Here is a 23,632-nt window from a genome sequence, read left to right on the forward strand (position 1 = left end):
AAAGCATAACAGATTATTATCCCATGATCCCGTATGGCAAATCCCTCCCTTAACGGAAACTTGTTGGTCTCCACATACTCTAATTTTTAGTATCATGTGATTGCCGTGAAAAAAAAAACGACAAAAGAAATAAAGGGATTTTGAAGGCATTAGGGAAAACGTTAGTATTTCCATAACTCAATTTTAATCTTTAAAACTCGTGCTTCATGCAATCTTCTCCTGTTTTGCTAGGTAACAATTTAGGTATGTTTTGAAAGTGGCAGTTATTCATGAGTAAGTTCAGTTATTAAATTAAAAATCTATAGTAAGAAGAATCTTTTTCTTTCTTTTTTTTGTTGTTTGCCTCATCCTCTTGGATAAGTATGGAATGCACAAACATTAGCTCTTTCTCTTCCAATTATAAAACATTGTTTGTCTATTATTATTTTTATTTTCATGATTCATAGCTTTATGCACTATATTGATCTCTTTCTCTAGGCATGTAATTGTGCCCCAATTCTTTGCAAGAAAATCTCTCTGCTAATCAATGGAGAGTAGGAGAAGCAACATTTTCAAGCAGATAATGAGAGAAGTATGAATGGAAATAAATACTACACCTCTAGAGAGATAAATTAATTAGAAAACCATTAGAGATAAATTAAATGTCATTTTTGGAGAGAGCATATATTAGAATATGAATACAAATAAAAAATTAATTTATTGAATTAATTTTTTAAAACAGGAGAAAAATAAGAAATGAGTAATCAAGACAACCTATCTTTACAAGTGCAAGTGGCTCCGGATAATAAAAGTACCAAAAAAAAATTAAATTAAATTAGAGAAATCCATTTTAATGCAATGAGTTGCATTGTAAACTTCATTTTAACTGTGAAATGAATGTAATGGTCAACAAACACACAGGCATGAAAGAAGTTCTCAATATGCATGTATTTTCGATAAAATAATAAAATATGTAACGCAATACACCTATTATTTTTTGGAAACTTTAAAAACTAGATTTTAAAAAATTAAAATGATTTTTTAAAAATTTATTTTTAGGCCGAAACTGGCCGATTTGGGTGATTCACTGATTAGGATCGCCGATCCACCGATCTGACCTAGTTTTTGAGGTGGCCAACCGGGTATGAAAGTGGACAATGTGAACTGGCACGGTTTATGTAGTTTAAAAATTTTATTTTCTGATACCAGATAGAACACTTACATATGTCCAAGTATTACAATTAAAACTCAAATAAAGTAAAACAAATACAATAAATGGACTCTTGGTGGCACATTCAAAACCTTCATTACATAATCAAAATTACATCAATTGAGATCTGGGAGCATAGAAAACACAAGAAAACAAAATCAAGTAAATGTGTCAGAGATTAAGTCTAATGGACTTTGCACGCCCCACTCCGGGTCTCCTCCACCGATGGCACACGGGATCTAGGTCTTTCATGAATCTCAACAAATAGGAAGTAATGCCAAACCCTTACTCTGTAGTAGAGAGCATGCATACAAGATGGGGCCTCTCTTCTTCTCACCCTATGTGGAGCATTCCCCTTCCATGTTTCACAAACCCTAGAGCCCCTTCTTTCTTATAAACTTTGTGGAAGAGAGGAAAAGAATAGAGAGAAAGGACAGCGTGCCACCTTGAGGGACAGAGAGAGAGCTCAAGTCTAGGTTAGGTTAGAAGACCCCTTATTGAGATATCATATAGAAGTGAGGCTAGGGTTACAGTTTCTTAGGGTTTGGCATCCTTATGAGATTCCATCTAGACCATTGATCAGAGGTGACCTGTGGGTGAAAGAACTCAGCCATAGAATCCATAGCTCAGCTATCATGATCTAATGGAAGGTACTAAAACTTTATCCCTCGACTTCTTTAACCTAATCCTATCAAATATTATGCGTAGAGAAAGTATGTCAAATCTTTCATTTTATTTTCAATCAATCTCAACTTGTACCCTTTTATGAAATCAATTAGCCTCTCTTACAAAACTTTCTTATTTCATTTCAAATCATATTGTAGGATCTTATCACAAAATCTACCATATTAGGAAGGTAATAAAAGTGGGGCGTCCCATTTATTGTTGCATAGTGGGCCCCACACAATATCAAGGTGGGCCTGAAATGGTGGGCCCTTATGCATAATGGGCCTCCATAGTAATTAAGTAATTTTAGAACTTATAAAATGATTTTTAGAAAATAATAAATATTTTTGTTTTCTCTCTGAATATTGAAATACCTGAAACTACAGTTTTAGCTTATTTAAAAATCAATTTTGAAAAAATAAAATATCTAGAGACTTCTAAAAATTTACTTTTATATTTTAAAAATCATTTAAAACAAAATTAATTATTTCTAAATTAATTTGATGGGAATCGGATCTAACTTCATTAAAATGCAAAAATACTAAGGCACTCCATCTCTAATGGACTATGCCCTACACTCACTTTCTCAAACTACCCCAATAATTCCCATGACCCACAGTCCATCACAAGGGTTCATAACAGGACTACGAAAGTCAACCAATAGGTAATGAGAACACAATCCCAATCAATAGACTACAGGTTCAACCTAAGGACAAGCCTAAGTTACACAGACCTATGCAAACACATTGCAATTAGTGCATGGGGGTTACCTCTAGCACATGTACATGCAACACCTTCAATGGAGTTCACTTCCCAATACGACTATCATAAGTACATGGTGTGTGATGTTCATGATGCGTATTTGACCCTTGTCCCTTCTGACCTACCAATCACACACAAGAGTCACACAGTCCCGTGGCTAACTATCCAAGGCATCTCTCCAACCTCATTAAAGGTAAACTTGCTAACCCTTCTCGGTTGTACTATATGCCTAGGTATCATAGGGTTGTACAACTCAACTCAGCCTAGCTCGTCAAGCCGAGTTTGAATCATGGCATTAGTATTGTCGATTCCGGTCCCTCTGGACCATACTCCCACTAGAGTTCATTATTTCAATGTTATGAAATTTCAACACGTGCTCTCGTAAGGCCTTTAAATGGCCACAAAACCCAAACAGGGTCACTGATCCATTTTTTTAAACCTTGGTATGCATATTTCACAAAGAAAACCTCGAAGCCATTGGATTTCTGAACAAATCAAGGACACTGATTGATACTCAGCATGAGTAGAGGATTTAGAAACTCAATCCTATTTCCCACACGACTCGTCAGAGTCAGTCATCCCATTAGTATTGGGCCTTGACTCATCCCAAGTATGTGCATCAATCTCTACCAGCTGCACCACGTTCAACAGGCACATTAAGCAATCCTGTGTTGGGGCCTGTGCATCCTCATCCACCAATCGAACAGTACAGAGGGTGCTTCCATGGGCACACCCTTGCCCGATGGTCACCTCAGCATATGATATGGCCTAACAAGGCCTTCTAGGGAGCTTCTTTCTCTTTGGTTACTCCCTTCTCAAGTCTTGTGCCAGTGCAATGCACCACTTTCTCACCATCCACCGTCAATGGTCCATCCTCTTCAGCTCCACTACCCCACGAAGATCAAAATCTGTTAAGCCCTCAGCTGCTGCCATAGCAGCAAGCAGTCACACGTCTGGCCTCCTCAACTCAGCCTGGGTTTAGCCCTGCAGCCCAGACACAATGTTGAATAGCCAGTCCTCATCGATCATGGTTTGTATATCAGAATAAGGGATGCAAACTTCTTCAAAGTCTCGCACTCCGAGCCTAACTGCCAAAGCTTTCTCAAAGCGTCTCAAGCCACCCAGGATGCATCGCCGGGTAAGAACTGATCCTTCATCCTCCTCCAAAGCTTGATGTGCTCACGTATTTGAAAGCCTCCCAAGTGCTCACCTTGGGCCTTGATGTGTCCTCGACCCGCATCCACCACCAGAGCTTCGCGTCTCCAGCGAGCCAACACGATCTTCATCATGGGCATGAGCATTCTCAAAGTACTGCTCCATGTTCCAGAGTAAATTCTCCAACACCTTGGAGTCTCTTTGGCCCTTGAACAACCGTGGCTTTGGGCCCTCACAGGCCCAATTTTCAGCCTGCCATTAGTTTCACACAAGGGCCTCTTTTGTAGGGTCACGAGGTTGACCTAGAAGAACTCTATGAAGGTCATGAGGTCATCCATGAGCCCTCCCATACTAGCATCGTAGGTGCCACAACAGTCCTCCACTTTTGCCACCATAGCCCTGATCCTGGTCTCCCCCAACCCATCATCCTGGACCATTTGGACGTATTGCTCTTGCTCCAAGTACTTGAGGTGGTCGACACAGTTTTGCATATTAGCTATACCAGCAGCCACTGTCATACTCACTGACCAACCTTTTGGCTCTGATAACAACTGTCATAAAACAAAAAATATCCTTCTGTCATTCATAAAATAAATAAATAAAAATGCATAAATGAATCAAGAACAATGGGAAGCTAGGAACTAGTCGTCTCGAATTACGTCCAAAGAACTTAGCACACCCCACTCTAGATATTCTAGATCGCTAGCGCACTGATCTAGATTCCTTTTGAATCTCCTTAAGATGGGAAGCTTCAATAGCAAACCAAAACTAAATGGGATAGAAAGAGCACGCCACATAAGCAAATGATATTCCAAGGCACATCATACCTTCACACATGAATAAAAGACGGCTTAGGTTTTCTTCTATGTGCGACGTGCCACCCTTAGGGCATCTAGGTAAGTCCAATTGGTCTCACACACCTCTCGAATATTTTTTATATTCATAAGATAGAGCAATGGGAATACGGCCCACACAAACTGGAAATAGGACATATACGTCATATTAACTCAATTAAAAAAGACATAAAGATAAAAATGACTATTAACACTCCCCCGCAAGCTGGAGCATAAATGTCTAATCATGCCCAATTTGGAACAAATTGTTTGAAACAATTTACGGCTTAACAGTTTTGGCGAGGATGAATACCAACCTATCCTTAGATTTCACATATGTAGTAGACACCTGCTTAATAGTAACCATCTCTCGAATAAAGGGAATCTACTTGAATTTGTTTAGTTCTCTTATGAAACACAAGATAATGCTTCTTTATTATTATAATACAATTTCATAACTCAACAAATAGTAAACCCCATCTCCTGAATCAGTGTTTTCAGCCCACAGTTGTAGGAACCTTGGGAGTACGGCTACAGCCCCACCATAGGAACTCGATCATGTGGTTGCTCTAAGGGATCTTAGAGGAAGCCAGGTTTAGGAAAATAGGGATCTCGCCCACTATAAAATGGGATTTCACGTCTACATGTTAGTAGGATCCCTCCAAGGAGAGGAGCTGTACTATTAATTGAATTATTGTTCCTCTCCTTAGTATTATAAATTCATTTCTTTAGAATATGTTAAATTGTTGTGCATATCACCTCACGGTATACTAAAGTTATGATATTAAAAAACTATAGTTTAATACCATAGTAAACCAATTTATGATATTATTAAATTGTATTATTGAAATAAATTGGAGTACTATGACTATGGCATTAGTAATAAGCTAATGTGTATGATAATGGATCTAACGGGCATTGGCTCGATCTTAATTTTATCATATACTATTAATTGATCTCTTTTTATGTATACATGAGCTTAGATCCCTCCAAGCCAAAAACCTCAATCCCAATAACATGGGACCTTGCTCTCAATATCCTAAGATCTAGCTCCTTAACCTGTTGAATGTATGGATGCTGATCGTAACCCCAAGGAGCTTCCAAATCCTCCTTATGGCGGTTCGGTGTTCCCCAAACTAATCCCGATCTCACCTTGATGCACGAAGGACAGGTGGGATATTATATCCACCTTTTTCCCGAATCTCACACAAGTAAAAATCAGCAATAATAGAAAAAAGGCATTGCTGTAAAATCAAGCCGAGAAAAGAAGAATTTTATTCCATAAAAAATAAAGATATAAATTTAAAAAAAAAAACCTAGAGTCTTTAGAAAACTTAAAGCCCTAAAAATAGATCCTAAAACTAAAATTAAAAAATGGATCTCTTCAAATTGAATAAAAATTAAAAATAAGAATTTTGTTCTGCATTATAACTCCAGCAACCATGTTTCGGCCACATGGATTCCCATGTAGAACATACCTTTGCTCGATATACAACTTTTGACTAGATCTAGCCACTAAATTTTGTTCCTTACTTCTCCATGTAATCAGTTTTCCACCTATAACCTGAGATGTTCACAAAACTCAATAGTTTCATAATGGCCATCCATAAGGGAGCAGAGACTGATACCATGCTTGCCTACAGAGGTTAGATTTGACGTGTTGCACAACTACACACATTCTCTTACGTACTAAATTGAGAATGCTAAACACAAGTATGAATAAAATCACATACTCATACAGCACGGCTGTATAACACATTTGGTCCCTCAAAGCATGCAACACTCCTAAGCCCTATTCTAAACCAAGAAAGCAGCTGTGCGTGCCACCGTCCCAGGAAACACCCTCATGGAAAGATCCTCCATTCACCCTCTTATTCTTGTATTAATAACTACTGGAAAGAACACCCATGACATTACTAATGCAAGGTACAACTAAAATAAAGAAGACACCACAATAGACTAACCGCAAAATGGGAGTACAAATCTGAAAAGTCCTCAAGTGCACAGATAAAAAAACTGGCACCTAGAGAAATATAAATAGCACCACACGGAATCACGAGTCAGAAGTCAGATACATTAATGAATTTGAAACAAGTTGCAGCAATTAAAGATAAAAAAACTCAGGTTTAGTTAACAAGAAAAAATATACTAGAAAGTCATAATTAAATGTCAACATCAACAACATCGACAACAGGTTATGAACACTTCAAAATTCAATCAATCCAATGAGTAGTACATGCTTGATGGTGACAAATGAGCTTGTATATCGGAGGTTCATAGATTGGAAGAAAATGAATATTGTATTGCTTTTAATGAAGCACAGTATTACCCAGCAGGAACTAGCATTAAATCAGTCCACAAATCCTTCCACTTTGCCTGACATAAAACATAAGCAGAAGTAGCACATACGACGTTAAAATAACAAGGAACAAGAGTTCTAAGCAACTCATTATCTGATGTAAGATAATATCAATAAAAATGAAATTCTTGCGATGCTTAACTTCAAGTACATACTTGTTCAGTTCCCCTAAAAGCAATTACCAATCTTCTTCGCTGAGGATCTCGCCAAATGGCTACCTACAGTATTTTCAATTAGCATGATCTTGAAATACGAGATTAGCATAAGTGCAGGCACAGATTTTATCATATATAGTGACATCATCGGATAGTTACCAATTAAAACGAGAACCCATGAATATGATAAAGAAGATCCACTAGATGTATCGAAAGAAACACGATTCACAGTCAAACTAGAAAGAGCATGCCTGAGTATCAGTGGAAGGATTGTCCAGGAAACAAATTTTCTCAAATTCAGATTTGATGAAACTTGGACGACCGAGGGAAGTTGCGAGCATAGCCCACGCCTCCATGGCACTCTCTGCTGAGGAGAACAAGGCTTTCATCTCCTCTTCCCTACTCTTATCCAGACCTGATGCACCCAAAACTATCTCTTCCTTTCTAGTTTCAGAAATCTCAAGGAGATTATCCTTCATTCCAGAACTCTCAGGGAGATTATCTTTCACTGAGACTGAAGCATCACCATCAGCATCATCATGACTGTCGTCCTTCAAGTTATTTTTTAGTTGAGAGAATGTAGCTGTGAGAACTACCAGTGCTCCAAGGATATTATCCATCTGTCTCATAGCTTCTGAAGAAGCTTTCCTCATATCCATGATGGAAGACTGAAACTCCACCTCAATAGATGAAGGGTCGCTCGATGATTTATCCTCTTCAATTTGAGGAGTTGCTAGTCCCGATTCAACATAGTTTGCATCTGCATCCCTCTGGGACTGTAAGCCAATTTTCTTTATTACATCTATCCCATCCCAACGCACTTTCTCGAAAGATGGGAAACTAAGCCTGTTTAGAATGACATTATCCATGGTTTGATTGATAGAGTTCGCATAGTTTTTCCAAAAATCTTCAAATGATTGATTGGACTCCATGGATGAACTTCCTTGGACAGAGGTATCTCCAGAAGCTCCCATAATGCAAGTATTGTCTAAAGAGCTGGCTGGCTCCAACTCCTTAGGAGAATTTCTATCACCATTTTCATCCCCAACCACATTTGTGGACTTCATAGAATTTTGCGTGTCATGACTATCAGCTTCTAAGAACAGATTTTTTCCAAGATCAATACCACTGAATGATCTTAATTGCCCAAAGGCAGACTGAACAAACTGGCGAGCTTGCATATTCTCAGCGCCAAGAACCATTTTAAAAGCAGACTCAAGACCATTCACTTTAAGAAAGTCTGATATGAAGGGTATTTTCCACTTCTGTTTTTCAGCATTCAATTCCTCAAAGCTTTTGTACTTCACCTGAAAAGTTAAAAAGTCCAGATAGTAAAGCAAGTCTAAGGGGCCAATATTTGAAAAGCAAAATCTAATGAAGAATATAAACTTCCAGGCACCTGAATATTACCAGAAATCATGTGTTGCAAAGATTAATAACAAAAGGAAATACTTAAGACAAACTTTAAGACAGAGTTGAACAGCGAACAGCATATAAGTCGTTTTGATCATTACTTTAATAAAGAACGATATCTAATGTCTTATAAAGGACTTTATGGGAATGAAAGACAAAATGCCAGTTTAAGTTATAAATTAATAAAATTATAACTGATATAAATAGCACAAACATAAAATCAACAGCATCATATAAAGTTACCTAGATCTAGATCAGCATGTCCGAATAGCAAAAGCATAAAAACATGCATGAATAGACAACATCATCAGTAAAACTTTGCCAAGGATAACAAATAGTATTTGTGGACTATTTGTGGGTCTGTTATACACTTCGAAGAAAGCAAGCTCCTCTTGTGCCTCCAAATTCCACACTACTTTTATCATCGTATTAACCTCTGAAACAAGATCTAATTCCGATGGGAATTTAACTGGACTAGCAGTTCTTTTTGTTACCAGATATAACCACTGAAACCTAATCTAATTCCTACAGGAATTTAAGCACGACTAGGAGTGTGTACTGAAATTCACTCTGGTTAAGGGGAGGTTGTGCCAAATTTTTGAGACAAGGGTGTCAATAAAACTGCCATACCGTACGTCTAATTAAAAATCTTCCTAAAAGCACAAAAAAGGGCACTAAAAAAGGTAATAAAATTCTAAAACATAAGCCTATAACACTGATAAAACTCAAATTTCGTTGTAGGAGAGTACTCGAAAACATAAATAGCAAATGTCCCTCAAATATCAAATCCCTATACACCTGCATGTTGGAAAAAATAATGAGAAAGTAGGGGACACAAGGAAGTACCATAACAAACAGAAGGCTTATGCAAGACTAACATGGGTTGGATATATTTTTTGATAAACTTAACATTGTAATACTTAGAATAAGCGGGAATACGGTAGAGGGAGGAAGGAGAGGACCAGGGTACCCACGAAACGGGTATCTTAGTCAAAAACATTTGCTCCACTGACCCTATACAAAAATTAGCCTCTTGAAGTGGCTGATTACAAATGGTTGAGCCTTCAAAAAGGGGCTTATAGGAACGCCCAAGTACAAGAAGGAGCAAAAAAATGATTAGTGTCCTTGAAAACCTCTGTGGTCCAGAGCAAAAAAGGAGATGGACCAGTCAAGGTCTTCCATATGTGATCGTCACCGGGCTCCATCTTTAGCCAAAAGGTCAGCGAACGCGTTCGACATCCTCCAAGTATCCCTCCAATAGACGTTGGTATCCCTGCATATGTGGTAAATTTTGTCAAAAATCCTTGATAGATACCAAGGGGGGGTAGCGGTGCCTGCTGCCCAAGATACAATATTTTGAGCGTCTCCTTCCACTACTAAAGGTTGACCCCAAGATGGGTTGAAATTTTTTAGGCCCATAAGGAGTGCCAAGGCTTCGGCAAACTGAGAATCTCTATGTCCGACAAATTCAGAATATGTCATGAGGACATTGCGATTGTGGTCACAGAAGAGCCCCCCCCCCCAACTCCTAATGGGCCCGGGTTCCCTAACGAGCAACCATCAAAATTGAGCTTTATGGCATATTCATGGGAGGCTACCAATTGTGAGGTCTATGTGCCTTGAGAGGTTGAAGTTGGATAATGTTCTCCCACTGCCTGAGAAAGGTATTCTTGGGAATCCCACCAAAGAAACTTTGGGTGGAAACCCAAAAAATTACAAGGGTTGTAACCTTGTCAAAGAGCACTGAAACCTCATTTTTGTGTCCTTGAAAGACCCTCTCGTTTCTTTCTAGCCATAGGACCCAAATGGTAGCAGCGATTGCTTCCTTCCACAGGATTCTACCTGCTTTGGGCCAATGACCACCTGAGTAATAAAGGAAAAGTTCCTTAACCAAAGATGGGAGGACCCATTGGAGACCAAACAAGTAAAGGATAAGAGTCCAAAGTTCAAAGGCCATATTGCAATGTAGAAAGAGGTGAGGGTTTGACTCCTCCTCAACAAGGCACATTACGCATCTGTTTGGGAGCGGTAGGCCTCTCTTTTGAATCTGATCAAGCGTGAGAGCCCATTGACACAGGCAATCCAATTGAAGGTTTCGTCTTTTGGAGGAGTAACAGTATTCCAAACTTTGGCGAGAGGACAGATGGAATTTAACAGGTAAGTAGGCGGTTGGGTAAGTTTCTTGTAGAAAGAAGCTACTGAAAACTTACCAGATGGAGAAAGAGTCCATACCAGAGAGTCAATCCCTGAAGAAGGTAAGAACACCAAGTAAAGAGCAGCCGAGATGTTGGAGAAAGCTGAAATTTCCTCCTCGGTGAGGTTCCTACTAAAAGAGGGATTCCAAGTTCTGCGCCCCCCTGCAAGGACCATTTCATTTGCAATGGTGGACTCTTTGTTGGAAGCAAGTTCAAAGAGGTTGGGGAAAAGGTCCCTAAGGGGGGTATGTCCAATCCAAAGATCAAACCAAAGGCACACTCTATTACATTCTTTTGGATGGAAGCGTAGTGATTGCTTGAACATAGCAAGAGAATAGGTGAAGGATTTCCAAGTTCCTGAAGCCCTACTATGAGAAGTCCTGTGAGGCACCCATGTGTGATCCGAAATGTTATATTTGTTCCGAATAACCTGTGCCCAAAGAGAGTTTGGTTGGGTGGCCAACCTCCACCACCAAGGCCATATTGTGTTTTCTAAGATCTATGATTCCTAGACCACCTTGGTACTTGGGTAGCCGGACTCTATCCCAAGAGACGAGGTGATGTCTGGTTTTTTTGATTGACCAGACCACAGAAAATTCCTCATAAGTTGGTCCAGCCTGTTAGCCACCGAAGCTGGCATGTGGAATATGGACATTAAGTAAATAGGGGTCTTGGCCAATGTAGCTTTAACTAAAGTAGAGCGACCAGCCAGTGAGAGAAACCTCCCTTTCCATCCAGCCAATCGCCTATCAACTATGTCGATCACTTGGGCCCATTATCTCTTTTTCGGCTTCCCTAAGCCCAAAGGTAACCCTAAGTAAGTGATGGGTAAGTCCTCCACTAAACATTCCCAGGAAGGAATAACGGTTCTGATTTTTTGAGTTGTGAGACCTACTCCCATCATCTCTGATTTTCCATATTCACTTTGAAGCCTATGGCATTCTCAGAACATTTGAGGAAGAGACTGAGATTTTCGATTTCATAAGGAGCAGCATCAATCAAGGAAGACTAAGGTATCATCTGCATATTGCAGGTGTGATACCGAAGGACCTTGTGAACTGCACAGGAAAGGAGAGAGGAGGCTTTCTTGGTAAAGGCGAGAGATAGACCTGTTGACAACCTTTGTTGCTATTGTAAAGAAAAAGGGAGATAACGGGTTCCCTTGGCGGAGCCCCCACGAGGCTGAAAAATAGCCTTTAGGACTTCCGTTTATAAGTACTGAGAAATGAGGATTGGATATACATCCTTTCATCCATTTTCTCCAACGAGTTCCAAATTTCATGATGGCCATCGTCTCATCCGGTAAGGACCAATCCACATGGTCGTATGCTTTTTCTCAATCAATTTTGAAAATCAATCCTGGCTTCTTGGATAAATGTCTAGAGTGAATACACTCGGGGGCAACCAGCGCACCGTCCCAGATCAGCATTTCTTGGATGAAAGCAGATTAGGACTGCGAAATGATCATAGGAAGAACCTGCTTGAGTCTGGACGCCAGGGCTTTGGCCAAAATTTTGTATGAAGAGTTGAGCAAGCTAATAGGACGAAAGTCCTTTAGCTCTTAGGGACAAGGGCTAAGAAACTGGCATTAATAGCTTTGTTGAGATCCCCCTATGATAAAATTCTTCAAAGAAACTCAAGAGGTCCAGTAGAAAGGTACCCATAAAAGATTTAAAGGGGGCTATGGGAAACCCATATGGCCCCGGAGCTTTATCTTTGGCTAATTGGTCAATGGCATTGGAAATAGCCTTTGGTAAAAAAGGTCTGTTCAACCAACTTGACCAATGATATAGAACTGTTAGGAAGTCCAGAGTGGTCATCCTAGGACTAAGTCCCACTGAGGCAGAGTAGAGAGACCTGAAGAAATGGAGGGTGGCTGTATCAATTTCGTCTGGCTGGATTAGAGAATGATTTTCCACCTTAATTGTGGAAATCAGGTTCTCTTTTACGGCAATTCGCTGTGCGGTGAAAGAAAGCAGTGTTCTGAACCCTTATTTTTAGCCACTTGACTCAAGATATCTGGTACCAAAAAAGTTCTTCTTGCTTGAGAGTAGCGAGGTATTCCAACTTGGATTGGGTTGTAAGAAGCACTTCAGATTCTAAAAGGGGTCTAGCTTCTTCTATCCTATCAAGGTCTTGAATGGAACTTAGCAAAGAGCTTTTTAACTGAGAATAATTCCCTGGCCGAGATTGACTCCAAGTTTTTAGGGACTTTTTAAAAGCTGAATTGTGGTTTGAAGCTTGAATCCCGCTCTCCTCAAGACTTGGGCATAGAAGGAATTCCACCACCTGGGTATGAGACTTAGAAGGGAATGCTCTTCTAGCCAAGCCAATTCAAAACGAAAAGGTTTTGGCCCTCTTTGGGCCACCTATGTATCAAGGAGAATAGGAAAGTGATCCAAGGTGGGTTTAGGCAGGGTGAGTGCATATGAATCAGAAAAGCAGCTTCCCAATCTAGAGAAAGAAGGAAACGATCCAGTTTAGCCAGGGAAGGCTGGATGGAATGATTGGACCAAGTAAAGGCATTCCCTTGGATAGGAATGCCTAGAAGTTCTTGTCTAAAAATGAAGTTGGAAATAACATACCTTGGGAAATATTGGTGTTAATGTTTCTCTCACGCCCAGGCACCACACACTGTGGGGTAAAGCTGCAACGAAGTCCAATTCAAACCAAAGACGGGAAAGTAAGGAAGGTGAATTGGGTCCATAAATGGCAGAGAATTTGAACAGCAAACCATCTGTCACCCTAGAAAGGAGAACGGTGACTGAGAAATCTCCTATGTGGGAAGAGAGGAGATTAAGCTCAGTTGGGTTCCAAACCACCCAAGTACCACCAGAAGCCCCTGTCGCCGGTAGTTAAACCCATTGACAAGGCTTTTTGCCGCCCCACACACAAGAGAGGACATGCCCAAACCAGTTTGTTTAGGGATGATACCACATTATGGCATGCCACAAAATTTAAAAATAGTTGAAAAGTGACCCTAGTGTTTCTATGTATGCTCTCAACCCCAATTCAGAGTTAGAGGTTATTGTCCAGGTGCTTCCCATATCGAAGGACTCAAACAAGACCTAAAGATCAATGTGCCATCGGTTTGATAATGGGGGTTGGATGTGTTCTAAGTCGTATCAAGGTAATACGAGGCACAATTCAGTAAGTTGTTTTCCATAAAGTTTCTTTAGTGTTAAGTGATTCTTCTACTTGAATTAGGATTCCTATTTGATTTAGAATTGGCATTGTGATTCATTCTTTATTCATTGAAGGTTTATATTTGAAGTTAGTAAGAGCGAGATCCTAGATTGTAGTAGGGTTTTATTTTCAGTCTTGTAGTGTGTATTTGGCGATTGTAAGTAGAGTTACCTCGTTGCTAATAAAAGAACAAGAGAAAATTTTTGAAATTATACCGAGGGAATCTTAGATAGCCAAACCTTTCAAGGTTTAAATATAATTCAGGAATGCACACATGTACATACACACGTGCACACGCACGCACGCGTACACACACTGTTTTTTTAGGGGATCAAATGAAAATCATCACCATAGAACCCTCCATTCGACCAAGAAGTCAAAATATATGAGGGAAGACACACAAACAGACACGTGCGCGCGCACGCACACACAAACACACATAGCATGTTACGACACCACAAAGAGGGCTTCCAAAAAAAAAAAAGAAGTGAGAGATTGAGAGAGAGAGAGAGAGAAAGAGAGAAAGAGGTTAGGCTTGGAAGTTGATATATATAGAGAGAGAAACAGAAAGATCCAGTATAACCCAATGGCCCAGATGGCCGTAGGAAAAATTTAGTGGAGGACACTTAGAAAAAAGTGCCCCCAATAGGATATATATGAAACCCCGACCATAGATTTACCACATATACAAGCCTTCAGCTAATAATTAAAACGACAAAGTTCTTCGCAGATAGTGTATACCAGTCAGAGGATACGATTTGAAGCTCCCTTTAGAAAGCAAATATCTCTTTAGAAGGCAAGCCGTCTAAAGAGTGCCAAAGGTGTATGGATAAACTTATGCAGAGATTTTAAAAGGCGAAGTTCTCCTTAGAAGCTCATAGAGAAGTTATTGAATGAAAGTGCTAAATGTGTATGATTAACTTTTTACTAGGCCAATGATGTAGCCGGTTTTAGAGGGACATAACTTTTTACGTTGGTCATGCTTTACCATGTTACAGGGCCCGTTCAAGTAATGGTCAACCTCTACAACCTATGTAGGCATTTTGGTATGTTTGGTAGCTGTGGCAACCAGAGCCCAAAGTTCTGTGATTAGATCCATCGGTATTTTTAAAGTTTAGGGCTAGAGATGGAATTTTTGTTCCCATTAGGTTGTTCTGGAGTTTGTGTCTTGGATAGTTTGCATTCTAATAGGGTTAGGATATCAGTTCAGGAATAGAAATATATATTATAAGAGGGGTTTTCTTCAGTTTAGGAGTTTTAGTAACTGTTTTCTGTTTCCGAATTAACAGGGCGGGGTTTTCTACCCTAGCAAGAAGGATTTCATCTCTGCTTTGAATCATGACTTTGTCTCAGGTTTTTTATTTGGTCTTTGCTTGTTTTCATCCACAGCTACATCGAACAAGGTATTGTCGGAAAAATCTAAGTTCCGTTTAAATGTTCAGTTCACAGTACAAAGAAAAACAAAGCAAAGATCATTTGCAAGCTTCATTTTCACGAGCAATCAGGACAGTTATTTATGTTACAAGATTGGAGCTCTTATCTTTTGAGGGGTGCACATTTATTAAAAGAGGAAATCTTTTTAAAGGAAAATATATGATAATACAAGTACCATATGATACACTGACATATAATGACATCAGCTATCTGCTGTCAGACAGGGAGGACCGATGTGAATGGTTCCTCAGCTCAAGGCACATGTCCACCTTAGTGGAGCCGTTGACATCAGTCATCAATTGTTAGCAGAGGGCCATTGTTGTTACCAATGAGTATCCTGCCTGACAGTACGGTACCATTCTCTTAGATACAAATCCCTGATCTCAAGGATGGGAAACATTTCTCAGTTAGAGAACCAGAACCTTTTCCCATTATATATAAAGATAACACAATGCCGAAATGCCTTTTCCATGAAAAATGTGAGCTTAACTTTCTTCTTTTTTTTCTTTTTTTCTTTCTTTTTTTTCAAAACTCCATGTCATCAATAATTCTACAGCCATGTTACAAGAAAACCAAAAGAGCACTGAAAACTCCTCAGCATAATTGGTTATATTTAATTTAAAAGCAGGTAACAATGACATCCAGGACTTCATTATTTTGTATGAGCCTAAAGCAAAGCACATCAATAATGCAATCTCCAAAAAATAAATAATGCTATTTGCATGGAACTCATATTTCAATGTTGTTCATACATGGCCCTTGACAAGATAAATTAAAAAAGATATTACCAGAGACTCAGAGATCCTAATACCTCGAATTGTATCTTCCCGCCACCACCTATACCCTCTAAATCGACTTGCATCTCATGGGAGCTTCCTGACAAAATACACCCTTGATGATTAGAAACATCAGTAACACATGGCATTTCAACCAAAAGTAAGTTCCATCCACCTAACATTGACATTCAATACCTATTCATAGACTGCAAACAAGCAATGCCAGCGTAGCATACATTCCAAGTTAACTAATAACCAAGACACCAGGGTTCAAACTAGTTTGCAACATGCTTTTATATAGAAGATTAGGAAAAAAAGAGATATATCTCGAAATAGCATTCACAAGAAAAATAAAATAATTTCTCATAGTGATAACTCGAAAGTCGAATGACATATCTAATGGCCACACATAAGCATGAGTGGGATATCAATAGCTGCAACATATGCATGAGCGGGAGATCAACAAGTGATAAAGGAAGGATAACTCCAAATAGCATTCACAAGTAAAATTTCTCATAGTGATAACTCAAAAGCCAAATGATATACCCAATGGCCACACATATGCATGAGTGGGAGATCAATGGCTGCAACATATGCATGAGTGGGACATCAACAAGTGATAAGGGAAGGATGCACATGACTCTCATCATCATTATCAAATGACTACTAATTGGGGTCGAGTACATGAATCCTGGTCCGTCTTTCTGCTTTATTGAAGGACATACTTTCAATGAGGCCATAAGTCCCCATATCTTTTCTCACTACTTCCAGTCATGTCCTTTTGGGGCTACCCCTTGCCCTTTTTAAGCCTTACACTTGAACTAACTTACACCTCCTAACATGTTTAGTACTACGGGATATGCGCTACATATGGCCAACCTACCTAAGTCTACTTTCTCGTATCTTATCTCCTATTGGTGGAACACCTAAATTCTCCCAAATGTATTCATTTCGAAAACTATCCCTTCTTGTCTTGCCACTCATCCATCCCAACATTTTCATCTCAGCTACTCTAATTCTATGGGTATGTTGTTTCTTGACCGCCCATAATTCCACCGCGTAAAGCAAAGCTGATCTCACAACTATCCTACAGAACTTGTCCTTCAGCTCCATTGGTATTCGGCGATCACATAAAACTCCCGTTGCACTTCCACTTCTATAGGAATGAACCATGGCGGTACTTGAGCCTCCAAATAGTTTTCTGTTATATTTCTCATCAATCAAACCACCATTGCCTTTATTTCAAAGATGACCTTCTTCCCGCATCTAAAGGCCAAATAATGTCTCCCAAAAATTTTACAAATTTGCAAACTCACAGAAATGGGGTTAACACACTGAGTATTCATCTGTAATTAAGAAACAACTAAGAAATTTTTAGGGACAAAAGAAACAATAGCTAGCAAGGGATTAAGGGAAATACACTAACAGGCAATTTAGAAATCTAGGAACAAGTTTCTTTACTTAAGATTTGACAAACTTCAGGCAAAAACTTCAAAAGTAACTCGAGGTGTTTCTGGGGAACCCAAAAGTATTATTTAAAACAAATTTTCTTGGGGAGTTATTCTACAGCATTTTACCAAAAAAAGCATTAGTCTAAACTAGAATTCCAGAGCAATTGTAATACATTATAAAATCATGTTGTAGAAACTTTATAAGAACAGTACTCTTCATTATTAACTTTGGCTGTCATTCATAAAAAGGGATAATGCATGCTTTTGAAAAAGAACGGTGTGACATACCATCCAGAGATGAAGATAAATAGACTTTACAAAAACAAGGTGGGTCCCATGAGAGAGAAATATTCAGGTTTTTAGTGCATTCAAGAAAAGTCATGATCATTTTAATGCCTTCTTTTAGCCAATTCACACTGTTTCACACGGCCAAAGGTAATATCACAATACAGCATCAACCTGTTGAATGTGATGACAATCCAACATGGAAAGCTTTCAGTTCAAGAATAAGACCAGCTTATTGGTAAATAAGGTTCTTTGTATATGCTTCTTTCCATTTGGTTTCCCCAACAATGTAACTTCTGATAAAATAAATCCATTACTTCCAAAATATTTATGACCTTTTACAAAATGATTGTATCGCAATTACAGTGGTCCATTAAACTACTCACATTTGACTCAGGTAAAGATTTTTAATCCAAAAGGTAAAATGACATTACCCATTTTTAAAAAAAGCGACCGAACTCGGGCGACTATGCGTGTTGCATTGAGGTGGGGTAGGTGCCTAGGCATGTCACCTAGGACTAGGCATAACCCCCAGCAAGTCTAACACTAGTGGTAAAGCCTAGTGCCTTAGCCATGAAAGGCAGAATTCCAGGATATAAATTCAAAAATTTCTTTCTTTTCTTTTATTAATTTCTGGAAAGTCTACTTACTGGTGCCATAAATATAATAAATTCAGCATATTACAATCTAGGATCTTTATAAACTTAATGCCAAAATAAACTTTACTCAACTGGATACAATATTGAGACTTTAAGAAGCAAAAATAAGACAAAAACATCAAAAGATAAAACCAAATAAGGGAAGACTCACTGGCTTTTGCCTAGGGTTACCCCTCTAGTGCTTAGCAAATCCCACATACATTCACTTGACAAATGGCGCACTTTAAATTCTGAATCCTACTGAACTCACTAATTTGAACTAGGAAGCACCTCTAGGACAGCATTGCTAAAATTTTTATGGGGCAAGAGCAGTGATCGGAACCGACTAGTAGCTGGTTATGGTTTTGGGCGGTTTTGGTGATCAACTAGTACTTAAAAAAAATTCAAAAAAAATGTATATAAATTCCCAAAACTAAGGAATTTGATTTGTAATGCATTTTTTAACATTCTTTACATTATGGTAAAGTTAAAAAAAAAAAATTGGTCATTAATACTCACTTTTATATTTTCCCTTCTTTTTAAGAAACATTTAAAAATACCCCTAAGCACAAAGCGATTTGCTAAAATCCATTTTTTTCATTAATTTTCAACTTCATTTGAATGTGTTTTGTTTTAATCATTCTTTATATGCTTTTCATATTTTAGTAGATTTTTTTTTTTTATCTTTTTTTTTTTTCAACACTTTTTTGACTGCTCGGGACTTGCCCAGTTAGAGCGGTTGAATTGGCCGATTTACCAGTTAGGCCAGTTAAACCGCCTCCAGGCCCATATCCCGTTAACCGTTCTGGTTCGATTTTGAGAACATTGGGCAAGAGAGCAACAAACACAATTAGGGTTTCGCTAAAAAGACCCTTCAAAAACCTAAAGCAAGCCTCGAAGGCACAAAACACTAATGTCGTGCATTTTTTATGCACATCTTTCCCCAATATGAATGAAAAAGGAGGTGGTCGCATCCAAGACCCATAGGTTCCAAACATGCCTATGGATTATGGAAGCCCGTACAAGAATAAACCTTATTTTGAAGAGCAATGGTAATGGTGTCATCTTGACCCCAAAAGATGTATAGGAGCCTCTTAGGATGTGCCAAGAGCATCCCTTAGGTTTCGTCACAATCCGAAATAAGCAAAGAATTTAAAGATAGGTTTTGCAGATCTCTGGTTTTTACTGATTGTTTTACTAACAATTCAGAAATTTTTCCCATGTTTTTTCTAAATTGTGTTTTGTTTTGTGAAATATGGGATTCCCATAGAGCATTTAATTCATGATAAAACTCAGAAGTGATATTTGGGTTTCAGTAAAATTCGCAACTTGCTTAGTTTGGGATAAGCATAATTGATGTTCTAATCTGAGCGTGAGGTAATAGTATCTTACTTTTTTGAATGAATTAAATTATTTATGTTATGCTTAAGTATGCTCTGCAACTGCGGCTAACGACGAACTCTCGCATCAGAAAATATGCTCTAATTTTTTCTTTATGATAAAATTGCTCATTTAATTTTATTTCCAAAATTTTATTTTTCTGTAAAAGAGACTATCTGCTTCAGTCTTCGCTCCCCAGAAATCCTATACACTTGGCCGATTACTAGCTTTAGGGTTTTCCGTTGTTGCCTAGAAGTGGCGTGTTGGCATTAGACCCATTGGAAGTAAAAATAATCGTTGGTCAAAAGGCCTTAGGAGCCAAAGTTGAGTCTAAGATGATAGATATTCCCTACACAGAAGATGAAAAACTAAGAAAAAAAGGTTATTTCGAACATATTTACCATATAGATAAAATATTATAAAACAATTTACCAACTATTAGTCATCGCAAAAATGCATTAATAGACTTAACAAATAGCTGGTTTAGCAAAACCCAAGCTTTAAAAAATATAGATCAAGATATGATCTTACAAAAATTAGAAAAAAAAGATAGAAAAATCTAAGAATTAGAAAAAATTACGGAGATAGATCTAGATCCTAAAACAAAGGAACTATTGATCAAAGTGAAAAACCTGAATAAAAAACAAATAGTACCTGAACCCATTTTTTTTCCAAAACTCCATTATGGCACAAAAATGCTAACTTCGGAAAATAGGACAGAAAAAGATTTTGAAAAATATAACTCTATCAAAGAAATTCTGGAATACTGGAAAACCAGGTATATAAAAGAACCAGATATTTTAGAAAGAGAAAAATTACAAAAAATGATGCATGAGCTCTTTTCAAGCAACGAAAAACTCTTGACAAATTTTAATTATAAACTTATCATTTCCTTAGAAGAAAGTGATAATGATACTGTTGAAATTGCTTCAGGCAGCTTCACAGAAACTGTTGATCCAGAAGAAACAACTTCTCATTCAAATAGTGAATCTGATATTGAAAATATCGATTCAAAAGGAAAAAGGAAGGTCGAAGATCCAGATCCATTGGAACTAGACCCTGAAACAAAAATATATACCAGCCATGAATTTTTAAGAAAATTAGATGAAGATCAATTCGCAACATTTGGCGATTTATCTTCAACAGATCCTATAAAACAATAAATTTTAACAAAAAATCTGAATAAAACTTTAGTTGGGTGTTGGGGTACTTATCTAGATCTGACAAATATCCCATATGAGCAAGCAATCGCTGATTGGGCTCAATCCATGTCTGTAATTATACTATAAAAAAAAGGTGCATGGACTAATGAAAAAAATTTAAATTATATATGCACAACCCTACAAGGCGATGCATTAAGATTTATCAAAAAATGGCAACAAAATACATTAGGCCAATTACAAAAGGCTGACATTATAAAAAATCCGCATTTTGCAAATGTACTATCTGATTTTACAAAACTCCTAAAATAGGAATTTATAGGATATCAAAGTATTGCTAATCAACAAAACGATGCAACTTACGCACTAACAAGGATAAAACTTTGTAAAATTAGTAAATTTGAAACATTTGCAAAATTATTTCCAAGATACTTTCATGAAGTAAAAGAATCTGAATCTGAAATCTAGAAGGGTCAGTTTTTTCATAAACAACCTCCACCATGGGATGAATTATGTAATTCTACATATAAGCCGTATGTAGAAACATTAACGTGCACAGACCCTCTTGGTAATAGGAATGCTTTTGTACTTCAAACTATGATGGAACATTGCCTTACTTCTAAGGCAACAAAACAAATTAAAAACCAATTTTCCGCAAAAATATGTAAGAAAGTCCTCAAAGAGGAATGGGAAATAGGTTGTAATAATCCAAAGAACTAAAAAAAGAAAAAATTCAAAAAGCATTTCAAATGGAAAAAATGGAAAAATAAGAATAAACCTTTCAAAAAGAACAAATACGTTGTTAAGAAAAACAACAAAAGATTTACACCCAAAAAAGGTTGTAGATGTTATATTTGTAATGAAGGACATATTGCACCCAATTGTCCTAAGAAAAACAAAAACACCAAAAAAATGGTTTAAGTTTTTAGAAGAAAATAATTTCGAAATTTGTTTTGGAGAAGATCTCTCAGAAACAAAATCCATTCTCTATGAGATAGAAGAAGAAGAAGAAGAAGAAGAGGAATCTTCTGAAGAAGAAATATTTCATGCTTAATACATCATCTAATAATAAATTTTTTGAAAATGTTCAAGAAGATCTTGAAACTATTAAATTAGGGGATGTCAAAAGAAAAGAAGTCTCAATTGAAAAAGATAAGCTAGATAAGCTAAAAATAATTAAAAAGGAAGAGATATACAAAATCTCTAAGTTCAAATTTTGGTCAGCCAGACATTTTGAACAATTTAGTGGTAATACTACTGCTAAAGCATCAGAAGTGGAACTTGTGAAATTTCTATTTTTGACAAAACAAAAATTACGAAATTAAAACAAAAATTTCCAACTATAAGATACATTCATATTAGAGTAATACAAGTTGAAAAAAAATCATTATTTCGACAAGGTATTGATACACCAATATTGGTCATAATGTTAAACAAACGTTTTAATGACCCAATTAAAGCATTAATAGGTGGAGTTCAATCTAACCTAGTTAATGGAATAGTTTGGTTTAAAGTAAAACCAAATTACTTTATTTTCGTCAATGATCCGAATATTCAGGAAACGGTCAAACTTAGAATTCAAACCACAAATATCGGAATGAAATCAGATAGCTTCGACCTTTTTATTGAATGGAAAGCTATCCATGAGTTGACTAGTTTAACCAAAACATCAACCAAGGATTATGATAGACGATTTGTTGAACAGTTCAAACCACAAACCTTTGATAATGAAATTCAACCCAAACTTCTAAAATGGAAAGATCTGGAAATACCAAAAGATTCGCTTGTTCAAAAGTTTACTGAACATAAAAAAAGATATGAACCAGTAAATTTTCAAGCAAGTGGTAAAAATCTTTATATCACTGATTCTAGATTAAAATTAAGAAAATCAGTAGATATAGGCCAAATATCTAGACCAGATGAAAGGCTAAAATTAAAAGAAATTAAAGAACCTGAAATTCCTGAAACACAGGACAATATTACAAAATCTAAAAGAACAAAAAGCTATGGTAATTTCAAATATGAGTATTGGAAACAAAAGCATAATCTTCTTTAAAAATCAAAATAATAGAAAATATACTTTTGTCTTAGCACAATTTAATTTCAAAGGATACAAACCTTATCAGTTAGATGCACTAATGGATACAGATGCACTAAGATCAGCCATCATGATTCATATAGGATATCTAGAAACCTTATCCCTTGAGATTTTGGCCCATATCCACTTCTAATCCATATAGAACTTTGACTAGTCAAACCTTATTTTAAAACAATACAAGATAAGCTAGGAATCCTATTCTCTCACAAAAATATAGTTAGAATTCCTAATTAAATTATGACTTGGTCACATATTCAAGTTATTAAGAAAATCACTAAGATAATCAAAAAAAAAAAAACCCAGATATTTCCACTAAGAAAATATTTTATAACTAAAAGCATCTTTTCCCCTTTTTTTTTAACACAAGTGGGACATAAAAAGTGGGCATCCGACATAATGGGACATGTGGACCCCAGTGGGCTTCATCTGATTCTCCTATGAAATAGACCCCCACACTTGTGGGGCTCAGCCATTAGACCCCCACATGGGTCCCACAC

At 37.4% G+C, this 23,632-nt stretch overlaps 1 protein-coding gene across 12 annotated transcripts in view; it reads right to left on the bottom strand.

Moving 5' to 3' along the window:
- LOC18426039 (putative triglyceride lipase) overlaps positions 1-23,632 on the bottom strand; it is a 95,115-nt gene that overhangs the window by 44,993 nt on the left and 26,490 nt on the right. For 5 of the 12 annotated variants that reach the window (XR_016059622.1, XR_016059615.1, XR_016059616.1 and 2 more), the window contains exons 7-10: positions 16,159-16,223; positions 7,371-8,426; positions 7,120-7,178; positions 6,935-6,981 (exon numbers count right to left, since the gene is read on the bottom strand). Coding sequence is in view for 1 of the 12 variants with exons in the window: in XM_011622051.3 (XP_011620353.2) it covers positions 6,935-6,981; positions 7,120-7,182; positions 7,371-8,426; positions 16,159-16,223 (1,231 nt within the window). In the remaining 11 variants the exon portion in view is untranslated. Of the gene's footprint in view, positions 1-6,934; positions 6,982-7,119; positions 7,183-7,278; positions 8,427-16,158; positions 16,224-23,632 lie in introns of all 12 variants that reach the window. The other 7 variants (XR_016059625.1, XR_016059623.1, XR_016059620.1 and 4 more) reach the window with 3 other exon arrangements.

This window comes from Amborella trichopoda, chromosome 7, assembly GCF_054954075.1.
Source record: "Amborella trichopoda isolate Santa Cruz 75 chromosome 7, AtrichopodaSantaCruz75HAP2 v2.0, whole genome shotgun sequence".
In the NCBI taxonomy this organism is placed as follows: Eukaryota; Viridiplantae; Streptophyta; class Magnoliopsida; order Amborellales; family Amborellaceae; genus Amborella; species Amborella trichopoda.